The sequence below is a fragment of the Camelus ferus genome, chromosome 9 (assembly GCF_009834535.1).
Source record: "Camelus ferus isolate YT-003-E chromosome 9, BCGSAC_Cfer_1.0, whole genome shotgun sequence".
In the NCBI taxonomy this organism is placed as follows: Eukaryota; Metazoa; Chordata; class Mammalia; order Artiodactyla; family Camelidae; genus Camelus; species Camelus ferus.
The window spans coordinates 77,714,923-77,739,565 of NC_045704.1; the positions used below are offsets into that span (position 1 = coordinate 77,714,923).

The following is a 24,643-nucleotide window of genomic DNA, read 5'->3' on the forward strand; positions in this document are numbered from 1 at the left end:
TCTTAAGATGAGGAGGCATGTGGCTCCAAGTGAGCAAAGGGACAACTGCAGTCCCAGTGGGAAAGGAAACATTGGGGGGGGGCCACCCCTCTGGCTCTACTCTTGGAGCTTTGCCTTGAGGGTCTGTGGGAGTCAGCCTGTGGCCCTTCTCTGGTCTTCCAGCAACCCAAGGCCTCCATCCTATCTCTGAATTACTGCCTCAGTTTCTTCAGCTGTTCCAGCTCTTTCTCTCTCTCTTTTTTTAATCCCTCCCCCATTTCCCCTTTGGTAACCGGAAGTTTGCTTTCTGTGTCTGAGTCTGTTTCTGTTTTGTAGATAAGTTCATTGTGTCATTTTTTTAGATTCCACATATAAGTGATTTCATGTGCTGCCTCTTACTAGTAGCCTTATTTTCTCAACCCCTGAAGCTTGAGTTGGTAACTGCTCTCAGGATGTCCCTGATTTCTTTGGGACAGCCAGTTTTGCTCTCTCCCTGCCCTGTGGGTTTACCCTTAAAGAAGGAGTGCAGCCCCTCCCAGGTAGGCCTCCTTAATCTGAACCACGACTTTTTCTTGGAGGCAGGAAGGGAAAAGGTATGATCGTTTACAGAACTTCCCTTGGTGTGGGAGGCAGCAGGCATGTGGGAGGCCCTGGTCCCTCAGGATCACCTGGATCCCTAGGGCTGAGCAGATGGTGTGGAGGCGGCAAGGGTTGGGAGTGCCCTAGTTTTTCCGTTTGTCTCACTGGGGGAAATGACCACCGTGCAGATAAGGGATACAACTGTTGCCTGTCCTTCCTTTGGTCTTCAAAGGGTACTAGTTTTTGGCATTATCCTTTTCTTTCATTCTCCTTGCTTTTAGGCAAGGAGGAATCTTATTCCCTTAACAAGACAGAAGGGATGGCAGGAGAGAGTGGGCAACCAGGGAAATCCAATATTTCTGGAAAACTGCTCAAAACACTGGTTTTAACACTCTTGGTTCAGTGTACCAGATTTGCGATTTGGGTGAAATCAGTTGCCATAAATGTAATTTCCACAGGCTACTTCAGACATAAGCCCCATAAGCCTGTGTAGACGTAAACACACAAAGGAGGTTGGCTGAAGAAACAAGGGCGGTCCCCCCGGAGCTGTCCAGTCGCATTCTGCCCTCGGGGCTCTCCAGGGCAGTTGCGCTTTCCCCCCAGCCTCCAGAGGGCGCTGTGGGCGAGTCCGCCGCATTGCCGGCAGCCTCCCAGGGAGGAGCTTCTCCCGCGGCCACGGCCGCCTCCGCGATCGCAAACCCGGAAGACGCGCCCTGGCAGCTGGGAGAGTGCGGCGGACGGGCACTGTCATGGAGACCCTGGAGGTAGGTCTGGTTCCCGCTCCGCCGAGGGAGGCGAGACTGACCCGCTGGCTGCGAAGAGGCAGTGGGATCTTGGCGCACCTGGTCGCTTTGGGCTTCACCATCTTTCTGACTGTGCTGTCCCGGCCAGGAACCAGTGAGTGGGCACGGCGGGGCGGGGCCATGGAAGGGGGCGGAGCCTAGAAGCTGGAGGGGCAGCACTTGGGAGCACTAAGAGGCATGGAGTGGGGACCCTAGCAGTGGAGGGGCGGGCTGTGGAGGGAAGTAAGGGCGTGGTGGAGCGTGGCCCTGGGGCTTCAGGTGCTGGGAGGAGAGGAGACGACTGAAGCCAACTGAACTCTCTAGTTCATCATAAGCAGAGTCCCTCATGGACGATACAAGTAAAGGAAGGGAGGCCGAGGTCTATTCCAGGACTGGGCTGATAGCTGCCAGGTGCTGAATGAGGAACTCAGGCCAAACTGGTATGTTTGCCTTCTTGGTTGCTCACCGTAAGACCCTTTGGCAGCTCCACTTTGCCCCGAGTTCCTGATTACTGATCAGGGTTGGAGACGGTACACTGACCTTTCCCCTTTAGCCAGATTCTTTGGGTTCCAGCCAGCCACGGGGGCAGAAAGAATGGTGCCCAGCCATCAGTCTGTTCTCTTTGATTCTTAGGTCTTTTCTCCTGGCACCCTGTATTCATGGCCTTGGCGGTGAGTTTGGGCTTCTTTCTGCAGGTGATTTGTTTGGATATGCCACTAAGGAAGCATCCAGCCTTCAGAAGGCTTAGCCTTTCTAAGGCTCAGAGAGGTTGGGTGGTGGGGAACAGCCAAGGCCCCATCTTTCCTTGCAACCTATGGATTAGGAAACAGGGCTGGGCTGTAGGTAATCAGGTGGTTGAAGGGGATGAGAGGGCATGGAAGATACCATTTCTTTCTCCACTAGAGCCTAAAAGGAGGAAGTGGAAGGGGTGTAATCCAGTCACTTCCCACCCGCAAAACTCAGGAGGAAGTTTAACATTTGCCATTCCCATTGGTCAAGAAATGAGAGTCTGTCTGTGGAGGAGGTGGAGGGGGGTACATGGCTGTCAGCCTTAATAATGAGACTTCCACTCAAGTGTGAATTCCCAGTTCTGCCCAGAAATGCTGACCTGTGAGGCAAGCAGCCCTGGTGGGAGTTCTTTAGCCCTTTGTCCTCCTTGATTGGATGTATGAGGGCACCTCCTTTTCCTTAGGACTCCAAGCTGGGCCTGAGGCTCACTGGCCCTCTCCTGTGTTCACAGTTCTGCCTCTGCATGGCTGAGGCCATCCTACTCTTCTCGCCTGAGCACTCCCTGTTCTTCTGCTCCCGAAAGGTCCGGATCCGACTTCATTGGGTGGGGCAGAGCCTAGCCATCCTCTGTGCAGCCCTGGGCCTGGGCTTCATCGTCTCCAGCAGGACCCGCAGTGAGCTGCCCCACCTGGTGTCCTGGCACAGCTTGGTAGGGGCTCTGACATTGCTGGCTACGGGTGGTCAGGCACTGTGTGGGCTCTGCCTCCTCTGTCCCCGGGCAGCCAGGGTCTCAAGGGTGGCTCGCCTCAAGCTCTACCATCTGACGTGTGGACTGGTGGTCTACCTGATGGCTACAGTAACCGTGCTCCTGGGCATGCACTCCGTGTGGTTCCAAGCCCAGATCAAAGGTGCAGCCTGGTACCTGTGCCTGGCGTTGCCCCTCTATCCAGCCCTGGTAATCATGCACCAGATCTCCAGCTCCTACTTGCCAAGGAAGAAAATGGAAATGTGAGTTCCTCCGAACTCTGAATCTAAATGGGACATTTGACTTGGACTTCAGTGGTTCCTTTGGTGACTTTCAAGGATCCACTTCAGAAGTGGTAGGGTTTTTGTACTTCTTAGCTGGGCCAGGGGCTGCAGAAACCCAAACTGCTGTTGTTGACAGATAACTCAGTGGGCCAAAATGGGGAAATGTGCTGGGCGCAAGTGGAAGGCGATGGGGAGCTTGATCCTGAAGCCTCCACTCTTGATGGGTGACAGAAGTGTTGGGGGGGCTGGTGATGGTGTTGGCAGCCACTTCTTGCCTGCATACCTGATGAAAAGTCGAGTTCCTGTAACGTATGAATGGCAGACATGGCTCTTTGGGTCACTTTGAGAAAGTGGTGTAGTGGAGAGAGCCCATAGGTCTTGTTTACGGGGTATGGTCCTTGTAGACTCTACTGTATGACTTTATGCAAGTCACGTGTCTCAGGACCTCAGTTTCCTCATCTGTGTAATGAGTGATTGTTTCTTTACAATCTCTAACATTCGGTGTCTGTCAAGTTGACGTCACAGACTACCCTCCCAGCTCAGGACCACTCAGCAGACTCAGAATGTTAATTCTTACATTCACCATTCCCTTACCCCTCTCGAGGGACAGGTCTGCTCTCGTGGCCTTTCAGGAATCTGTGTTGATTTGGCCCCTGGACCAGGGCACAAGGGGTCAGGTGCAATGGAGACAAGGGGCCCAGGTGAGGGTCTCCAGAACTCCAAGACAGTAAAGGCACTAAAGTCACTTTAAAGATTTTAGAGGAGCAGAAGGGCTTAACTAAGCCTATGGCTCCTGGCTGGGCTTCTTGGCCCAGCTAAGAACTTCCTTCCGCTCACCCCAGGATCTGGGCTTGAAGCTGCAGGACATGGGTGTGCTTCTTCCCCTGACATCCATTTGCAGTGGTAGAGCATCTCATGTTTTGTCCTTCTTAGGGCTTAGGTTCTTGCCTTAGCTTTGTGGAGCTGTTCTGAAGCATTTAGAACAAAATAAGAGCCAAGGATGTGGGGCAGGGCCCTTCTGATCTAGGGAAGACAAAGTCTCCCTGGTTCCCCTTCTTCCTTTGTCAGCTAAGCTTTCCTCAGTTGTTGTCTCTTGCCAGCTTTTTGGCCCAGGAAGGGGCTGAATTTGGTGCCAGGTGGCAAATGAAGACTGGGACCTCTTCCCTGCAAAGACCCCCTCCTTGTTCCAAACTGAAAGTAGGTCCTCAGACTGCTCTCAATGGTCAGGGATGGATGCCAGACTGGATAACTGCTGTCTGGCTCAGTCGGGGAGATGGGACCCCCACAGATCATGGCAAGGACTAAAAATGGTCGAGCCAGGAAAGCTGGTATTGAGGTGGGTAGAAAGAACTCAGTGGGAACTCTGGGAGGCCTAGGGTGTAGGGCCTGGAGCTCTAGGTCCTGGGAGTAGAGGGAGCTGTTCCTAGATGGGAATATATTGGAAAGCCTAGGTCTTTTGAAGATTCGAGACTTCCGCTCAGAAACAAGGAGGTTGGTAGGATTCAACAGTACAGGAATGAAAACTGCAAGGGCAGGTGTCCTCTGAGCAGACCTCACTAGGCTCCTCCTGGGTTAGATGGCATCTCTTAGGAGCTCTCCAGATCCTGAGCATCTAAAGGGGGTCCCTGCTTTGCAGAAGGGGGTTGTTCCTGTCTCTTTCATTGCCCTTTCTCCTCTCCAACTCCCCAGCGTGGTCTGAATTGGGAGAGCTGGTTACTGGGGCTGTGTGGGAAAGATTCTCACCTAGGGTCACTTTGGTCACCTCTTGCGCATCACAGCCAGTGCTGGGAGTCTCACGCTGTCTACAGCAGGGTGAGAGGGCCAGGTGAGGTTCACCAGCTTGCTCTGGGAGCCAAGCAGGCAATGCCATAAAGCCTGAGCCTGCCTGAGGTGTTGCCTCCTCCCAGGTGGTGCGGGGGCTGATGGGCGGGCAGGCAGGCGGGCTGACAGCCGGCAGTTTGCGTGGGCAGTGCCAGCTGATGTCTATTCCCAGCCCTGGGAGGAAGGGGAAGTCATTTATATTCTGCAGGAGGAAGGAGCCCCAGCTGTCACCTCTCTGACCAGTAGGCCTGGGGGGCAGGGGCACAGGGCAGAGAGGAGGGCACAGGTGGCCTCCTTGCGCTTAGCCAACCTGATTGCAGTATAGGGAGGAGGTCACCAGGAGGCGCCCTTCTTCCCAGATGGCCAGACTGTGGGGGGACTCCCCCCCCCTTCCCCTCTTTGCCTTTCTCCTTCCATCACCACCTGCCCTCACATCCTGGGGCAGCAGCTGGACAACCGTTAGTCCTCAGTGCCAGGGCATTCTTCCTCCAGCTGGGACCTAATTGGCTGCCGGCGGCATATGCAGTTTCCTCCCCTCTGCACCCTCCATCTACACCCCCGCCCCACCTCCCTGTGTCTCCCCAACTGGGATATTAGCTGGGCTCCTCAGCAGTGAGGCAGAGGCCCTGGGGGAGAAGCAAATAGCTGCCCTTTTGCCCTTCTCCCCTAGCTAGGGAAAGCTGCTAGTAGTCAGCCTATTTTACCTTTAAAAAAAAAAAAAAAAAAAAGCCAGGGTGCTCAAGTTTTTAAAAATTTCGAGTCATTTGCACAAATTTGCATATCAGGCTCACTAAGTCCTGATTCCAAATATGATTACATTCAAACTCAACCTTGAGGACATTAGAAACATAGATGGTTTTGTATCCAAATCCAAATGGTAATGGGATTACCATTCTGGGTTCAGATACCACCCCCAGGCCCGCATGTTTCCCACAGCCACCCCTTCCCGCGGCCCCACCTCCCTGGCCGGGGGTGGTGTTGAATGGCAGGAGCTGTGTCTGGGGAAGTCTTCCAGCCTCACCTTCTTGGCGGCTTCAGCGGCACAGAGGTAGGCTGCTGTTCTCGCCAGCCCGTGACTCCTTTCTCCCCACCCTCTTAGAGGACAGACTACCCCTCCCCACTCCTTGACCCTGGCCTGTCCCTTCTTTCTCATTGTCCCCACCCTTCTACCCCCGTGCATGGCTGCTATGGGTCTTGTTTTTAAAACCTCTCTGTGGGAGATCCAGGCATTCTCCCTGAGCCAGCTGGCTGATATGCCAAGGCCTGTTCAGAGTTAATAATAATCATTAGCTGAATAGTGCTGAGGCCTTTCAGCTCCAGATCTCTAAGCACTTGCAGGCTGAGTCAGCCAGCCCTCACCTTCCCCTTCTTTGGGGGCTGCAGACAGGGGGAGGGGTCAGGAGTTGCACCTCTCAGCCAAGCCTTGAGGCGTCCTTTCTCTGGGAGTGGGCCCTTTTTACCTGACGAAGGTCAAGATGTAGAGCACACAGTGTAAGTTCCATTGACACTGGTAGTGGCCGTGGTGGCTGTTGACCTTGAACTTCTAGTTCTCCTGCCCTTCCTTCTGTTGACCTGTCTTGGCCTCCAGAGGACACCCTTGGTCCTGACTCCCCGCCCTGCCCCCACACTTCTGGTGGCCCTCTGCAGGCTTAGGGAGCAGGGAAACATCTGGTTTAGTGCTCCTGCTGTCCTATGTCTGGTTGTCTGGTTGACATAAAGGGCCTGTGTATCCTGAAGTGGAAAGTGCGTCCTGGGAGCTAGGAAACCTCCAGGCTGGGTTTACTCAGCCCCTAACACTGGCTTGGCTACAGGCAAATCACTGACTGCCTGACCTACCTCATAGGGGTGTTGTGAGCGCTCAATGACAGAATGCATGTTAACAGGCACTGGAAAGTTCAAAGCATTGAACAAATGTAAACAGGTGGTATGATATTCTTGTCCTTATCTCTTTCTCGCTCAGCCTGGCTCTGGGTTTTACACTTCTTTTAGGGAGGCAATAAAAGGTTAATGGATAATGATGCTTACGGAACCCAAGTCTCAGAGAGATTGTGTTGCCAGCCATCATCAGAGAACACAGACACATTCCCTCCTCGACACAAGGTCAGCTCTCCCCCACTCCTGTCAGGAATGCCACTGAGGCTGTGACTCTCATAAGGCTTGCCCCAAGTGCTGTCAGCTGGTATTTTCAAGCCATAGAGCCGACTGCAAAATCTGGGAGTCTGTAATTATCCCCCCAGTCCAGCCTCAAGTTCCTGGAGCTAGTCTTAGCCTAGAGCTCCTGGCTACAGATCTCAGTTCCTCTTACCTAATTCTGCTCTTCTGAGGGAAAAGTGGAGCAGACAAGCCAGGAAGGCAGGAGCAACAGCAATGGACACGATGACCCTGCCACACCGACCCCCCGGTTTCCCCTGTAGCCACAGGCTGCGTCAGGCCCTCACCCAGGCACTGGGTGGAGATGCAGAGTTGTGAGACACGGCCCCTGGCTCGTTCACAGGTTTGTTTCTCCTTCCTTGTTTCAGGCTCTTGGAGTAGGATCACAGACCTTTCCTCCTCAAAGGACTTTACTGGGATTAAAGCACACGCACACGCACACACACATGTGGTGCATGCCATGAAAGCAGTTATGTTTAAATTCAGAGAAGGATATTTCCCATTCTACTGGTCTTGCGAACAGCCAGCAGTCCGCCTGTAGTGGGCATAGAGGCAGGCACCACAGCAGCGCAGAGGCTTCCGTATGTTTTTTAATCTTTTTTTTTTTTTTGTCCTGGGATCCAGGAATGAAACACTAATCAGGCATTGTGGTCACGGCCTCAGCAACTGTCGACAGCATAGACACAGAGAAGACGTAGCTGAAAGGCAGGATAGTGCCCCAGAGCTGCCCTGGATGGAGGTCTGATGTAGACCGTCTCCAGCACTGGGCTAAGCTTAAAGCAGACACAGATTCCCTCCAGTAAGACGACCTTCTCCCTACCCACCACCCACTCAGAAGGCTTGATTTAGTTACCAATGTGTGAGGAATAAGTCCTAGTTTTTAATCTACCTGCTATCATCAGAATTTCCCTGATGATTTTTTAAACCTCTGTTGAAAGCAGATTAAGTTGCTACTTTAGGCCATTCTCTGCTGCCAGAGGATTCAACTGCCTCACTGAGTATACATGTGGGGACCCCAGCACCCCGCCTCTTTAAAGCAGATTTCCAGTTATCTCATAGTGCTTTCTAAGGGTGCCCAGGACTAGGCTAGGCCTTTCTGCTTAGACCCACACCTAAAGCAAACTATGGCCAAGTGAAGGAGCAGTGGGAGGCGAAGGAAAGCAGCACAAAGTTCTGTCCAGCTACAGCGCTCCCCAAACTGTGTGGATGTTTGTGTGCACACATACACATACGTGCACGCACGCGTACAACCCCCATCCCCAACGCTGGGTTCAGTGACTCTCACTTTATGTATGCCAGTGCTGTAGGGCACCTGGAAGTCCCTTCAGGGCTCCATGTCCTGAAGGCTGGTTCTCTCCCAAGTCCTCTGTGATTCTGGGACTGTAACCAGGCTGATGTCAACTGGAAGGCCTCAGGGCAGGTCTAAGTATCTTTACCACTTGATATTTTCTACACAACAATGTGTAAGCCTGATGAAGGGGCTTAACGTGGCAGCTGCTTTAGCTTTCCTCTCTCAAGTCCTGGGAGAGGAAGTATCCAGCACAGGCTCACTGTAGCCAGACCAGAAGAGCCAACCATACTACTATACGGGCCTGAGCCTTTTCTGCAGTGTAGGCGGGGGAAATGAAGCTTCACCAGTGGTTTCCTGGGAGACAAGATTAGGGGTACCAGAGCTTCAACTGCAGAAAAGGAAAGTTGAGAGATCAGGTGGAAGAGAGACAGGGCTGGCCAATCCATTTAATTCTTCTGTTCTAAGAGGTAACTTGTCATATTAACTTCCTCCCTTCTCCCACAGTGCCACCTAAGAGGAGCTAGGGGAAGAGCTGCAAGGTAAGACAGACAAAATTGCACATCTTGGCCAGAATCTAGGGAACTTCTTGTAGTGGGAGGCAGAAAGGGAGGGTTGAAGAGATGCAGCCATGGATTCCTTGGAATGATGGAGAAAGGAGTATCAAAACTCTTCAGGCTCAGGGAAGGCTTGGCACAAATCAACACAGAGGGGCAAACTCTCAGTAGTCTTCCCCAGACCTGTTCTCTCTACCAGCTCATCCTCTTGGCTAAATTTAGCCACAGCAAAATCTGCTTTGAAAAGATTAAAAAATGCTACATAAATGTCAATTCTGAGGGCACTCTAGCATCAACATCTGTCATTTCATTGACTGCCAAGGTTGATTTGTCTGATGTGGCTGGCTGGCCCTCACCACTTTGGTTGTCCCTCACGAAAAGAAAAAGACAACTTTCCAGACAGAGGAGAGCTGCCCTTTGGTCAAGATTTTATCAATAAAAGAAATTAGGTAATTATTCAAATTCTGATCCTTTTAATTTCTTTTTTTCCTTAGACTACTTCCTCTCCCCTTTTGGAATCCACCATGACAATTCCTTTCCCATAGTACCAAGAGAGTAGCGAAAGCAATTACACGTTCAGAGTTTAGAAGAATCCAGTCCAATTTCTGGTAGGCTATCTCTGTGCCAAGAAAGTGGGGACTGCATTTCTCTGTTCTATGCAATGCCTAGGACACATTACACTGTCAGTGAATATTAATCTGTCCATTACATTAATATACTTTAAGCCAAACTAAAATGGTTGCCATTCACAACAGGAACATATACTAGTAATAAACAAAATCCTGTGAAAGTGAGCTGCTCTCCATCATTTCCTTTTAACCCAGTCCAAGCATTTTTCCATAGTCCAGTTAGTAGGCTCGATCCAGACTTTTAAGAGAACTCTGCAGGGAGGCAACCCTCCTCCCCAGGGATCCAGAAAGCCTTCATTATCTATAGGCTCTAGCCCCAAGTCATGGAATTTCTACTCTCTCCTGCTAAAGCATCAGTGACATTTCTTTTGAGAATATCTATCAGGTTGGCAAACTATGGTCTGCTGGCCAAAACCAGCCCACTGCCTGGGTTTGCGTGGTCCTGAGCTAATAAGAGTTTCTGCATTTTTAAACGGTTGAAAAAACTCAAAATACACGTTACAATTATATGAAAATCACATTTCAATGTCCATAAATAAAGTTTTATCAAACAGAGCCACAGTCATTCATTTGTGTACCGTCTGTGGCTGCCTTCCTGCCACAACGGAGCAGCTGAGCAGTTGTAACAGAGACCATAAGGGCTGCAAAGCCCAACGTGTTTCCTGTCTGGCTCTTCACCGAAAAAGTTGGCTGACCCCTGCTCCATCTTAATGCCTAGATGTGGATTCTACCTGTGCCCTTGGAACAGCATTTAAATATTCTTTCCCTAGATAGGCCACACCTTTCTGAGGTACAGTGAACCCCACCCACAGGCTGAAAAGATGAATAAACCAGTCACAGACTATGCCAGAACAGAGACTCAAGCCAGGTTTAATGATCATTGTCTAGTTTTCAGAGCCCACTGGCTCCAAGGATTGCCAGCCTGGGAGTACACAAGGAGGAGGACTAGGGTCCTGGACAGTGGGGAGGCCTGCTTGCTTCGCCAGCAGGGCTACAAGGAAGTACGGAGGTAAGAACACACAGAAAACTGGAATCAGTTGGCTTTTCTCTTCCCAGCTGGGGTATACCCTCGCCTGGCTCCTTCCTAAGAGCTCATAAACACAGGCAAAGAAAAAAGATCACAAATAACCACACAGACAGATTGTAGAGCCCTGTCATACTCTGTCTCCAGGGACACCTGCTTCCCGGGAGACTTATCTGGTTCATGGGGGTGGGGGTGATCTCTCAACCTTTTCTTATAACCAGACCTGGCAGTTTCCTACACAGGGTTCTAGTGAGCTTATATATGCTGAGTGCCCAGTCCAAGTAAGAAGCTACCTTTGGATTCTATCAGCTAAAACCACCAGAAGAGGCTAAGCAGTTCAATCTCTTGGTGGGGCAGCCAGGCACATTACCAGTCTTAAACTGGTAGATACTGGCCAACCTAGTGGATTCAGTAGGGAGATTCAGAGCCTCGGGGCCTTTTATTATACCCTAAACTGGGTAGGACTTGTGAAGAAAATGGCCCTCCTAGACCTCAGGAACTCGGCTAGAATGCTCCAAAAGACCTACTTCATTTGACATTCACTTTAAAGATTTTCAGGGCCCTAGATGGTGCCTAGAGGGGAAGATACAGCATGGAGGTGAGATTTTCCCTGGTTCCCTGATAAATCTGAGGAGGAAGTCCTGGCTCCTACAGCTTCAGTATCAGAATCTTCAGAAGTCTCTGGAATATAACCAGACAACTTTTCCCTCCTGCCCCTGTCTTACCAGGGCAGTTAACATACGAGGAGCAGCTTACAGCTGCTGGGTCCCCTGCCAGTTTTCTTCTGGGTCCATCACTGACTGAGTTCTACATTTATTTCTCATATATATCATCTTTAATCCAAGGAAGGTTTCTGAGGAGCCGGAAGAAGCAGTTAGCTCCTCACCAACACTCCTCCCAAGGTCTTCAACCTGTGGTTCTCCAAACTCCAGCCTTTGCGGAGAAGTTATTCAGTGACATGGAGATGTGGGGGAAGCTTCAGGCAGTTCAGAAATTAAAAGTAATAAGAGTTTGTATGTGTGGAGCCTGGCATGGTCACTGTCTCTCCTAGAGGGCAAGAAAATTATGTGCATGAAGTTGTGCACACAGGTGGAAACCATTCCGGAAGTGGACATTAGTGGGGACTGAAGAATCACTGTCCTGATGGAAATCAAGGTGCTAGTGTGCATGCACACCTATAAGCATGCATCCCTATGAGCATGCAAGTACTTGAGGGAAATGCTGCACCTCTCTCGACAAAACTACGTTACTAATAAAAGGATGGACAGCAGTCTTGACATCCCAGGAACAGACAACGGGAAGATGTTGCATTCCAGTCTCCTCCCTGAATCTTAATAGGCAGCAGGAGTTAGGCCCTCCTAGCAAGAAGCCCTCATCTGCAGGTAAATGACATTTCTTGGAACCTAAAGAGCAGATCAGAAAACTAGAAGATCTGCAGAACTTTCAATGGACAGGGAGCTTGGTGGGAGAGAGGGTAGAGACTGAAAAAGACCAAATTCAGAGAACATTTTTACCTTTCCCCTGCTCGTCCCCTTCCCAAAGCTCAGAGCAAACTAGGGCCTGCAGTAGGGTCAAAGGGAGCAGTCATCTCTACATCCAAAGTACTCTGCAACCTTGGATGGAATGGAATGTTGGGTCTCTTCTTAAGTTCCTCTGGCCTGACCACCACAACAGCACAGACCTCTCGCTGAGAGAGATGGGGGTGGTAGAACTTAAGGAAAGTTTAGTGCCACTGACTGTCTCTGTTACAAAACTGTCTGGAACCCTGTGGAGAGGGCAGAACTCTAAGCCCACTCTCCAAACTGCCATTCTTCTGAGGCAGACACCACCCAATCCCAACTCCTCGGATGAAGAAACCCCATGCTTTGGGTTTGCAGCAGGGGTGAGATCGCTAAGAGAGGAGCAAGGTGGCTTTGTCAACGTAGAGGAGATACCCAGTCCCCTCCATCCCCAAGCCCAGTCTAACCCAGCTGGGGCCAGACTTTCCAGGACTCCATCCCTTATAGAGCAGCATATTAGGGAAAACTCAGAATCCCATCTAAGCTTGATCAGGAGACTGAATGAAGGGACAGCATACACAGAAAATCAGGTAGGTCCAGCTGGATGCTACAAAATAGAGGCTGATCTACCCTCCTCCCCCTAGTGCAAAGTGGCCCCTATCCCACGTTGGTGGCACGCATCCATAGACGCTCTGCTTTCAGCACCGCCCACCCTGGTCCGACACACAGGTGCTAGGAATTAAATGCGAACCCAGGGTTTCACCAACCAGGGAATTGATTCCTCCACCAGGCAATCTGGAGTTTATCCCTCATCTACCAGTTTTGTGCTGGCATCTGATATGCTGTGACATGGACCCTTTGGTTCATGCTGTATCCCTCTGAACCACTGGTCTCAGGACAAGACACAGATACCACATGTCACATCACTGCCATATCTGACAGGCAACAGGCCAGGCTCCTGCAAAGATCCATCCACCCAGGGCTCATCAGGAAACAGGAGGGCATTAGTGAGAAGTCTCACAACAGCTTTGGGGAGTGTTATTGATTGAGGTCTCAGCCTTCTCCTGAATCATTTTTCCAAAGGTTTCCAATTTCCCCAGCTGTGAAGTGTGACTTCCTGGCTAAAGAGGATAATACAGCTTTTCCTCAACGTGGCTCCATTGGAAGCTCCCCCAGCACACACAACATCACAGGTGTGGGTGGGCAGAGACAGAAAAAAATGATTTTTTTTCCTAAATGATTTTCTCTTAAGGAGCTAGAGATGACCTCAAAAAAGCTTAGGGAATCTGCTCTTCCCCCTACTCCTTCCTTACTGCCACCAACTCAGACACACTCCTCTTCCTCCACCACATTGAGAACTGTCAAGGCTCTGGGTAGGGGCGTAGCATTTGCCTGAGGATTAATATATCCATATTTGAAAATCGTGGCAGCCACACCCCGTTTCGGGTCTTGCCTGTTGTACCCTTGACCAATTCCCTTGAGGTCGGGGGGAACACACTCCCTTGGGCAGCCAGCCCTCTCTTCCATCCCCTCATATCCTTCAGGGGTGCATTACCTCTCCTGGGGCAGAATCTCCCCACCAACCCATCCTGCTCACACCACAATGGGTGTATCAGAGAAGACCGAGCTGACCGATTCTGGATCCGACATCCTCCGCTGACCCTTGCCTGTCGCCTCAGGCACTGGCAGGGTGTTGCCAGGTTTGAGCTTGCCATTTTGACCCTGCCCGGGTCCAGCAGGTTCCAGGAAGGCCACCCGCCGGTCAAAACCATCATCCTTGTCCCCACCAGCCATAGGATCGTGGTTGGGTGTGGTACTGAGCATGGAAGAACTGAGGCTGTCTCCTTGATGGCTGGAAGGCTTCTCGACACCCCGGCACCAGCAGCGGCAAGGGGTGAGGTACAGGTAGATGAGAACCAGGACCACACTGAGAATACAGCCCACAAGGGTGGTATAGGCTGTGTTGAGGGTGTCGTGGTGTCCGTGCAAGGTGAAATTGTACACTTTCAACTCCACAGACAGTGTCTCGTTGAAAGACTCCCCCATGGCGTAGCAGGTATACACGCCCCCATCCTCAACCTGCACCTTCTGGAAATGAAGACTGCCATCCTTGGACACTGTCACTGTGCTGTTGGCCACCTCATCTAGCACCCGTTTATTATTTGGCGTCACCCACACCTTGGTCATCCCCTGCTGCTTGGTGTCACACTTGATGGTCAAGGTTTCTCCCAGGTGAGCCTCCCAGGCACGCTCCTTGTACTCGCTGCAATTGAGGAAACTCAGATTGAAGACATTGTGCAGCTTCTTAGAGCTCATGCAATACAGGTCCTCCTGAAAGTCCATCACGGAGCTCAGCTGCCGGTACTGCCAGTGGGAAAAGAGCTGGTAGAGCTCACAGTCGCAGTGCAGGGGGTTGTTGTGTAGGTACAGCCCGTTCTTGATCCAGGCGGGCAGCTTCTGCAGGTCGGGCAGTGGTAAGTTCTTTAGCTTGTTGGAGGAGAGATCCAGTAGCGTCAGTTTGGGTAGCTTGGCTCCTTCCTTGACCAGTTCCAGAGGGAAGCGGGAGATCTGGTTCTGGCTCAAGTAGAGTTTCTGCAGCTGGGCCATGTCGTCGAAGGCGCAGCGGTCCACTGCCATGATGTGGTTATTGTAGAGCAGCAGCACCTCCAGTGCCTGCAGTTCACTGAACAGGAACTCGTCCAGCGTACGCAGCTGGTTGGAGGAGAGGTCCAGGTAGCGCAGGTTGGGTACCGGGGAAAAGGCCTCAGAAGAGATGAAATTCAGGTGGTTGTGGCTCAGCAGCAGGGAGTGCAGGTGGGTCAAGCGCGTGGGGGTCCACTCGGCCCGCAGGCGGCTCAGGTTGTTGTGGCTGAGGTCCAGTAGTGCCGTGTAGCTGGGCAAGGAGTGGGGCACGTTGGGCAGCTGCTGCTTGGAGCAGCTGAGGATGTTGCTGGCGCATAGACAGGCAGCAGGACAGCTAACCACGGGACGGCCAGCTCTGGCCACCTCAAAGAGGAGCAGGAACAAGGACAGCAGCAGGAGCCAGAGGCCTCGCAGGTCACACTGGGGTTGCATAGTGTCACTGGGAGGGCGAGGAAGGCCACAAAGGAGATCTGGGAAGAAGTCACCCGGGCATGTTCTGGTGTAAGGAAGGGTCACATTCACTACAGGCTTAAGAGAGAGGATGGTCACCAGGGCCCCTGGAGGGAAGAAGTGACTCTCCCTCCCTCCCCTCTCCTCCCCCCACCCCACCTACATTGGGCTAGAAGAAGGAAGAGATGCTGGGTAGTTCCCAGACACTGTGCAGGCGATGGGCTCCAAATACTGGGACCGAGGAGGAGGTAGGCACAAGGGCCTCCCGGGCTAGGGTCACAGAAGTGGAGGATGAGGGCATCCCGGGGTGTCAGGGACTGCAGGGGTGCAGAGCCCGGGTCTGGAGGCAGGGTCAGCAGGGCCTTTCGGGAGCAGCTGAAGGAAGGTCAACAGGGCAAAGGCTGGGTAGGGCAAATCCTAATGGGGCTGAAGGTCCCCTGGGCCTTTTGGGGCGGGCTCCCCCTCCGGGATCCCCGGTCACTGCACCTGCTCGCGGAGGATGTGTCTCAGCCCATGGCGGGTCCGGGAGCTCCGTCGCGGCCTCCCCCGGCGGCGCCTCACCGACCGGCCTGCGGCGGCGCCCGCCTTACGCAGGGGCCCGCGCCCGGCAACATCTCCTCTCCGGGACTTGCCGGGCTCCGCTCCGCTCCCCGCGCGCAGCCGCCTCGACCGCTGAGCCGTCGGAGCCCCCCCACCACGGCCGCCGTCTCCAGGTCCGCGGGGCCGGCGTGCAGCGGTGAGGAGAGCGGAAGGCGCCGCGATCCCAGCGCGGAGAGCGGCGTGGGGGCAGCGAGCACCGCGCGCGCGCCCGCCGCCGCCGGAGCCTCGGGGCGCGTGCGCGCGGCGGGGGCGGGGCGCACGTGCGTGTGTTTGTGTTGGAGCCGGAGGAGCGGCCGCGCGCCGGTTATTCTCTCTCGGAACAGTCGGGACCTGGTGAAGAAAACTGGCAGGAGGGGGACTTTGGCCCCACCTTCTTCCATCTCCTTCACCCGCCACCCTTCTACCTACCAAATCCGCTCTCAGGAAAAGTAGGTCTAACTGAAGTGAATTCGCTGCTACTGACTCCGGGCCAAGACGCGTCACGTGTCTTCTAATTTTACAAGTTAGAGAAATCTGGCTCAGCTCCCGCCTGTCAATGTTGGCGGGAAATTCATTAGTCACGTTCTGAGGTTCCCCCTCCCCTCTTTCTAGGACTGTGACGCCCCAAAATTTGGGGGAAAGATTTGGAGAAATGCCTTTTTTTTCAGTCTTGATGCTACTATTCCACGACCCTTGGGATACCACGGAAAGCTGGTTGGGCAGTAGTAGGGGTAAGGGGGAGATTTTTGATGCGTGCCCCGGCGCCGGGATCCCACTTCCCCAGACACCCTGTGAAGCAATCTCTCTCTCTCTCCCTCTCCCTTTCCTTCACGCACACGCACACACACACAATCCAGGGACAAGTTTCCATTCCTGGAAACTCCAAAATCCTTCCCAGCCTGGGGGAAATCATTTGTCTATTAGGCCTGGCTACTTGCCCTCTTCTAAACCAGTATCAGCTCTTTCCCCTTCCCTCATGGAGCATTTGGAGCATAGTTTCTCCATCCTCAAAATGAAGGGAGTGGGGGATTGTCTTCTTTAGGGTGGTTCCTGAAACACTATTAACCAGTGTGTGTTTTGGTTGGTTGCGCATGGGGAGAAGGGGACCTAAAAAGAGCCTAGACCTTATATTTCAAGACTTTAACTGTTCTTGGGATGGCGGACTGTGAGGGAGAAATTAGCTTTTTATTCTTTCTAATCTCTTACAATAGCAAGAGCAAGACTGAAATTAATGTCTCAATACATTAGCCTGCTAGGAGTTTTAAAAGGAAAGAATTTATATCTGTTACATATGTTTTACCATGAATTTAAGTGAATGTATTATCTCTTCAAGTGGTTTTAGCATGTTAACCCTATGCACAGTGTGAAAAGGTCTTTCTTTTCCTGTTCATTTCAGGCATCATTGATAAGTGGGGGGGGGTGTTATTCAGGGAATGGGAAATCTTGAAATCACATTGCATCAGTTCTCTATTGCAGCATAAGAAACAACCCCAAAGCTCAGTGGTTTAATACAATAATATACATTTATTGTCTTTCACAGTTTCTGTTGGTCAGAGATTCAGGAGCAGCTTGGTAGGCAGTTCTGGACTGGAGGTCTCCCATGCAATTGCAATCCAATGAAGCTACAGTCAATGGAAGGCTCACTTACATGGCTCTCATATGACTGGCTGGCTGTAGGCAGGATGCCCCAGCTCCATACGAGCCTCTCCACAAGACTGAGCGCCCTAACAGCATGGTAGCTGACTTCCCTCAGAGCAAGAAATCCAGGAGAGAACAAGCAGAAGCCAAGTGACCTAGCTCTCTGAGGTCACACCTGTCACCTCCACTTTGGTCACATGGACCAACCCTGATTCAGTATGGAGAGAGACTACACAAAGGTATGACTACCAGGAGGAGCTGGTCATTGGGGGCCATCTTGAAGGCTGGCTGTTATACACATCATCTCTGAAATCCCATCTAGTTTTCAATTTTGAAAAACTTCAAACATACACAAAAGTGGAGAAAATAGTACAATAAACTCCCATATACCCATTATCCATATTCAGTAGTTATCAAGGAAATTTCATCATTTTATTTTGTATCTCTGAGAAACATGCTTTTCACCCCCCACTCCCATTTCCTATACTAACTTTCCATAGACCCCGTGTTCCAGGCTCTCTCCTTTCTCTCACTTTCCCCTTTCTGCTATGTTTAAGGGATGGATAAGAGACAGACTCAAAGAAAGAAGAAAGCCTCTTATGCTGGACACCAATTTCAAATGTGGGTGTCTGCAATTTGAAGAGGTCACCACCAATATGCTCCTCAGTCAGTTCCCTTCCCTGCCTCCCCCATCCAGAAGTAACCTTGTCATTTTCAAATTTTAATGTGCATACAGATAAGCTGGAGATCTTGTTAATGTGCAGATTCTGAATCAGTAGGTCTAGGGTAGGGCCTGAGATTCTGCATGTCTAACAAGCTAATAAGGTGATGCAGGCACTGCTGATCCACAGACTACACTTTGACTACCAAGGGCATAGAGCTGTGTTGTCCAGATCAGTAGCAACTAGCTACATGTGGCCATTTAAATTAATTAAAATTAAATAACATTAAAAATCACTTCCTTAGTTGCCCCAGCCACATTTCAGATGCTCAATAGCCACATTTGGCTATCTACCCTATTGAACATAGTCACAGAAAGTTCCACTGAACGGCTCTGGTGTAAAGAATTGACTCATAATAACTCTCCCACAGCTGCTTTCTAGACCAGAACAACAATCTATTAATTCACAACAACAACAACAAAAGACCTTGGCAGGATAAATAGCAACAGGTTATTTATAGTGGGCATTTATTTCCTCTTGCTGGAATGGATCAACCCAGTATTCCTAAATACAATTTGTAAGGTTGTTTGTTCAGCTCAGCTTTTGAGCAAAAGGGGTTGGATATGTCTATCAGGTTATGAGGCTGGATGGGTTGATTCTTTTCATACTTGAAGTGGTTTTGTTTGTTTGTTTGTTTCTCAATAACTAGTACTGACCACTACGGTCAGAGTTGGAGAAAGACACCCTATTAGGAAGTTACCTTTTGACTCCTTTCTAAAGACTCCACACAGCTGCCTACCCTTATTTTAGGACCTGCGTAGCCTAATTTGCTGGGCACATTTAGGTGTTTCTTTCTAGTATTCCATTTCACGTTGTAGATATGTCCTTATAGAATTTTTCATCTATGATTTTGTCTGTTTACATATCTGTTTCCCCTTTAGACTGTAATCTCCTTAAGAGCAGGGACTTACCCTCTGTCTGGCCCCTAATAGGCATTAAAATATGTTTGTTGAATTAATTCATTAATTAATAATTGCATTACATTAGCACATTCATTATATGTTAGTCTCAATGCCTGGTATAGGGGTGTTGGGCTGCAAGCCTTGGAATTGCCCAGCCTTAAGACCAAAGAAAGAGCCTGGAGACAGTGACAGGAACGTCAGTGGCTTATTGGATAGGGGATCTTACATGTCTGAAGCAAAATGTCCTGGAACAACAGCCCACCGTGTACCGCGGGCAGGATATGACAGCAATCTTCTATACTCGGGAGAGAAGAAGGCTACCATTTATGGAGGGGTTGACATCAGGTTGGCTCATGAATTACTAGGAAACTAGCAGCTGGGGAAGGGGGCAAGCAGGTAGGCAGTTACTGATTAAGCCCTGTAACTAAGAGGATGGGATAGTCATGTGAGTGAAGCCAGGGCTGGCTGAGCATGGGATGTACAGAGAGCAAAAGAACAGCCATCTTGAACCACCATACGAAGGGTAAGGATGGAGCACAGTGTTTGGGCTTGGACAAGTCACAGCTGTATACTGGGCTATGTGACTTTCCATATTTCACTTTGTTTTACTAAATCTCCATTAGCTATAAAATGGGAATGATAATAGCACCTAAGCTTATTTATTTAATAGGATTATTTGGGGGATCAAATGACCTAACAGTTGTGAAAGGACTTTATCACTTACAAGTATTATCTTTTAAAAAAAACCTAGTTTTCTCCATAAGAGTTAGGAGATCCCTGATCTTGATGTTCACATATGTACAGACCACCTTGCACAACTATCTGCCTTTTTCCCACATTCTAGGGTATTGCCTGTTGAGTACATTCACTTATATTTTCAAGCTCTCACTCTCTAGGCTTTTACAATTTAAAAATTTTACAAATTTTTAAAAAATTTAAATTAATTGGGGGAGGGTAATAGCTCAGTGGTAGAGCTTAGCATACATGAGGTCCTGGGTTCAATTCCCAGGACCGCCATTAAAATTTTTTTTAATTAAAAAATTTGGATTTTAAAAATATTTTTGCATTTTGTGGAGAACCCAAGTGGTACTACTACTATCAGCGCATTTTTTGTAGTTCTTGGAGTATCTCCAAAAAGACAGGGCTCCAAAATGAAGCTATTTCTGGGAGGGGTAGCAATAAAAATGAGTCCTTTGTTAGTATTGCTTAAAGAGTTGAAATTTAAGTCCTTACCATTGGGTTGAGCCATTTCTATATCTAGCAGTTCATCCATGTTTCCATTTTTGGTTTGTCCCTGAAGGTGATCAGTCTGGAGGATTCCTTTTGCCATCCTCCCACCTTCACCTCCATAAACCATCACTCAGTTCACTGACCCTTTTAACCTTTTAACTTGCCATTTAGCATGCTCACCTATTATTTACTGTCCAGGAGACAAATATGTCCACTTTTTGGACAACTGACATCCAGCTCCCTTTTTGCTACTCCTTACTCTTTTTCACCTCGGTCCTGTACACTTTCTGGAAGCAGATGCCACAAGGATGTGGATACTAACCAGGGGTAGAAGAGGAGTCAGTGGTGTGGGTGGAGGGGTGCCATAATCACCTTTCAGATTCCTGGGATCTTCAGGTTTGTCAAATAATTCTGAAGGCACCTAATAAAATCTGTCGCTCATGCTCTTGGTCAGGGTTATTCTGCTCCCAAAGAGGTGATTGTTCTTGATGGCTAAATCATGAACACTTTCTTCACTTTTGACACCCACGTATGGACATCTCAAAATAGTCCTGTACTGAGCCATCAGATAGGTGTGTCTTTGAAATGTTGCTGATAAATAAATTCATGGTGCAGGGTGAGTATAACTCAGTGGTAGAGTGCGTGCTTAGCATGCACGAGGTCCTGGGTTCAATCTCCAGCACTTCCATTTAATAAATAAATAAACATAATTACCTCCCCCCAACCAAGAAAAAAGACTGAAGAAAAAAGTTTTTTTTAAATTTATAGTTCAAAATGTTATTTTAGCCTTTAGGGGAGGGGGTTCCACCACCTCAGTCAGCCTGTAACTGACTGGACGTCTCAGAGACGGAAAACATTTGTTCCAAAACACTGTTACAGATAAGATTCCTTTGGAGCACCTGCCTATGAGCCTGGATAACCAGAAGTGCCTCCAAAAGGAGTTTGGTGTTTTTTTCTTTAAGAGGTTTTGTCATAAGTCTGAAAATGTTTTCTTTTCCTGTACATGCAACCCTCTCTTTTGATTTTGAAAGGCTTTATATTTAAAACTAAATTTTAACTAATGTGAGACTTCTAAGCTAGTTCATAGCATATGAATCCTTAACTAGTTTGTATTGTATTTGGAGTTAATATTCCAGTTTAGGAAGTCAGTGCTTCTATGATTTTGGAAAGGATTATAGTTAAACTAAATGTTAAACCCATCATTAAGGCTTTTTCTCCCTTATCTAAGACCATTTGACTAACTCTTTGAATTAATAGAGCTTTTCCCTCTAATCATACTTTTTGAGTCCTTGTTTATTCATTTATGTTTGATGTTTCCACTCTTCAACCACTTACTCTGTTTTTAGCCTCTTCTCAGGCCAGTCATAATGTTAGCTGGTCTGGTCCTTACCTATAATGAGAGAGGTTTAGACTGCCAGCCCTCGAAGATACCTTCACAGTCAAGTTCACAAGCTGGCTCATGGCAGAGCTGAGTTAACCTGGAGGAGAGTAGCTTTGTGGTTTAGAGTCTCTGGAGCCAGGCTTCTTAGGATCAAGTCGTGGCTCTGCCACTCGCTGGGTAACTTGAACCAGGTACTTAACCTGTAAAACAGGCATATCTACCTAGTGGGGCTGGTTTGAGTATTTAATAAGTTCATGGACCTAGCAGAGTTTCTGACATGCAGTAGGCACTCTGGAAACGTGGGGAGGTAGGAGTGGGCTGTGCCCTTCATCCTTGTTCAGGGTTCTTTTCAATGCACCATAACACTTCCAGGAGCAGTGCAAAGCACATAGCATTGGGGGAAAGTGGCCAAGTTTATGGGCACAACAGAGTTCTAAGTGTTGATGAATGAGAGGCTAGGATTAGAAAGCCACAGTAGAGGCTGAAGGAGTAAGGAGGCCCAGGGCCAGTAACAGAGCAGTCAGTCCCTATTAGTTCCATGAGGGTACACGCCAGACCAGCAGGAGGGGCCGTGTCCGGCTCCCCAGAACAGGCAGCCGTTCCTGTAGAAACATGAGCAGAGGAACTCCTGCTGTAGTCGGTTTGGGTCAGACCATCACTGATGTATCAAGTTCAGTTCTGGACAGCTCATTTACAGTCTGGAGCACAGCCAGAGGTAGTTGTTAGAGTGGTACACAGTCCAGTAATCATGCCATAATGCATCCTCTCACAAACATCTGTTGAGCTGAGGGCAGACCACTGTGTTATGGGCCTTGGGGTGAGGCTTGGTAGAGCAGGATACAAATACACTTTATAGAAGTGGTTTCTTCCCTCTAGAACCTATGTAGAGTCTATTCAATTTAACAAACATCCATCAGTTGCCTGTTATGTTCAGGACTCTGCGTTGGTGGTATGGCCTTTGTGGCCCAGTAGAAGGAGCATTGGACTGAGTGCCGAGAAAACTGGATAGTCTCACCTCTGTCATCAACAATTTGTATGACTGTGAATAAATTACTCTGAGCCTCAATTTTCTCACAGATAAAATGGATGTTATGATACCTGCCCCATTAAAAGTACAAATTCCAGAGCTCCTGATCCACTGAATTAGAACTTTTGGGAGAAGAGTCTAAGAGGCATTTTGATATTGAAGGCAGTGTTCCTGTGTGGGCTTCAGACTGCTTACATCAGAATCTCCAAGGAACTTGTTTAAAAGATGGATTTCAAGCCCCTTCCCCAGCCCCTAAGTTCTAAGACTTGTTTAGAACCTCTGGATATTGGGTCTTGGGAATCTATGTTTAAGGTGAAGCTGAGTGAATCTTTGTACACCCCCACCCCTAAATTTAAGAACCATGATTCTAGGATTTTTGTCAGGATTTAATGAAAAGGTATGTGAACTTTGGTAGCTCATACATGAGGGATGACTTAGCAATGAGGACCTTTTACTTTGGGAGGAAGCCAAATAACCACTTGAAAGTTGAAGGATTGTGTATTAGAATCCTTGGAACGGCAAAGAATCATACCTAATAGGTTTCAGGAGAAGAGAGGCTTTTTTCCCCTTAATGGAAGTACTGGGGATTTAACCCAGGACCTTGTGCATAACAAGCAAGCACTCTGCCACTGAGCTATACCCCCCACCCCCAGGATGAGAGATTTATTGCAGGCCCCACGGAGGTTTATTGTAGCTAGGGAGTTGTCTTATTAGCTATAGTCACTATGAGCCCAGTGATTCCCAGGCTTGGAGAATTGAAAAGTAGTTTGAATGGCAGAAAGAGACTTGCAACTCAAAAGTTATCCACCTTCTGTGGTTACCACCAGGATGTTTACTTCCCCAAGAAGAGGCTTTGAATGAGTCAAATTGCTATCATCCAACATGGAGCACCTTTTCAATTAGAATTTCCATGAAGCTCTTTCCTTTGGCCTCCTGTGTGCCCCACCTGTACATGGTTAACTTCAGTATGTGAATTAATCCTCATCCAATCATCTGTGATTAGAGTGGCAGAGCTAGTTTTGCTCAAGATACATAACGACTTGTAAGGTAGGCTCAAGGTTGTCCTGTACAACATGGGGAATATCCAATATTTTGTAATAACTGTAAATAGAAAGTTACTTTTCAAAATTGTATTTAAAATAAAGGATAAAATAATGCTCCTGTAAAAAGAGATACATAACAACTTGGGGTTTTACTCTCTTTGGAAAAGTAAGGAGGGAAAATCTTAAAAAGTAAGCATTTTGAGGACTCTTGGTTTGTCTAGCATATATTTCCTGAGGAAGAGGGAGTAAACGAAGTATGGCTCTAAAATTTGGTAATACAGACTCCTTTGTGAAACGATGGATTCCCTACCCCTAAGCACATGGGCAGACACACAATTTTACACACATTTCTTGGGGGCAGGGATCTCATAAGGGCTTACCCATGGAATCCTAGATTGAATACCTCTGTTCTTCTGGGCGTCTAGAGGGAAGAACTGTTCTACTGGGTAGAAGTGTCAGAGAAGCTGATTTCCATTCCATGTCCAGAAACATTTTCTGACATTTCAACTGTCCAATAATGGATCTTTTCCATCTTGAGATATTGAACTCCCTATCACAGGAAGTGTTCAAGCAGGGCCTGAATGACTGCTTTGCACAGATGTCCCTTCATTTGTTCATTCAATCATACATACCCCCATGCACATATAGCAAGAATCCCTGTGAGTGTTTAGGAGCAGAAGAGTGAAATACGAAGACAGATACATAAGAAACTGTGTTTGTTCTCAAGTGCCATGGTTTGGTGAAGGAAACTGAGACACAGATGGTCACAATGCATGGTGGCAGGTGTTATAAGAGCCTGTGTGTAAAGAGCGTAGGAGGCCCAAGAAGATAAGGGAGAAGACTTGTGGAGAAGTCCTGTGGCGGGCCCAAGGCTGACCCCTAAGTTCTCTTCCAACTCTGAGATTCTGTGCAGCGGTGAGGCTAAGAAGTGGCTTGGGAGGGCTTTATCCACACCCTCCAG

General features: G+C 49.1%; 2 protein-coding genes across 8 annotated transcripts; one reads left to right on the forward strand and one right to left on the reverse strand.

Moving 5' to 3' along the window:
- Positions 1-1,198: 1,198 nt before the first annotated feature.
- LOC102503578 (cytochrome b561 domain-containing protein 1) lies at positions 1,199-9,372 on the forward strand. Of its 6 annotated transcripts, none has more exons than XM_032487267.1 (3): positions 1,199-1,455; positions 1,974-2,035; positions 2,581-9,372. In XM_032487267.1, the coding sequence occupies exons 1-3, from the start codon at positions 1,308-1,310 to the stop codon at positions 3,079-3,081; spliced, it is 711 nt and encodes a 236-aa protein (XP_032343158.1). In that variant the 5' UTR covers positions 1,199-1,307; the 3' UTR covers positions 3,082-9,372. The 6 variants fall into 6 exon arrangements, with proteins under 6 accessions (XP_032343158.1, XP_032343157.1, XP_006180013.1 ...); XM_032487266.1 differs by having other exon boundaries at positions 1,974-2,011; positions 2,533-9,372; XM_006179951.3 differs by having other exon boundaries at positions 1,202-1,455; positions 1,974-2,011.
- A 1,021-nt stretch (positions 9,373-10,393) lies between these two features.
- Positions 10,394-15,942, reverse strand: AMIGO1 (adhesion molecule with Ig like domain 1). 2 transcript variants are annotated; one of them, XM_006179953.2, is made up of 2 exons: positions 15,647-15,942; positions 10,394-15,206 (listed from the first exon to the last, which is right to left on the reverse strand). In XM_006179953.2, exon 2 carries the CDS (start codon positions 15,140-15,142, stop codon positions 13,661-13,663), a length of 1,482 nt encoding a protein of 493 aa, XP_006180015.1. In that variant the 5' UTR covers positions 15,143-15,206; positions 15,647-15,942; the 3' UTR covers positions 10,394-13,660. The 2 variants fall into 2 exon arrangements, with proteins under 2 accessions (XP_006180015.1, XP_014410780.1); XM_014555294.2 differs by having other exon boundaries at positions 10,394-15,180; positions 15,647-15,902.
- Positions 15,943-24,643: the final 8,701 nt, after the last annotated feature.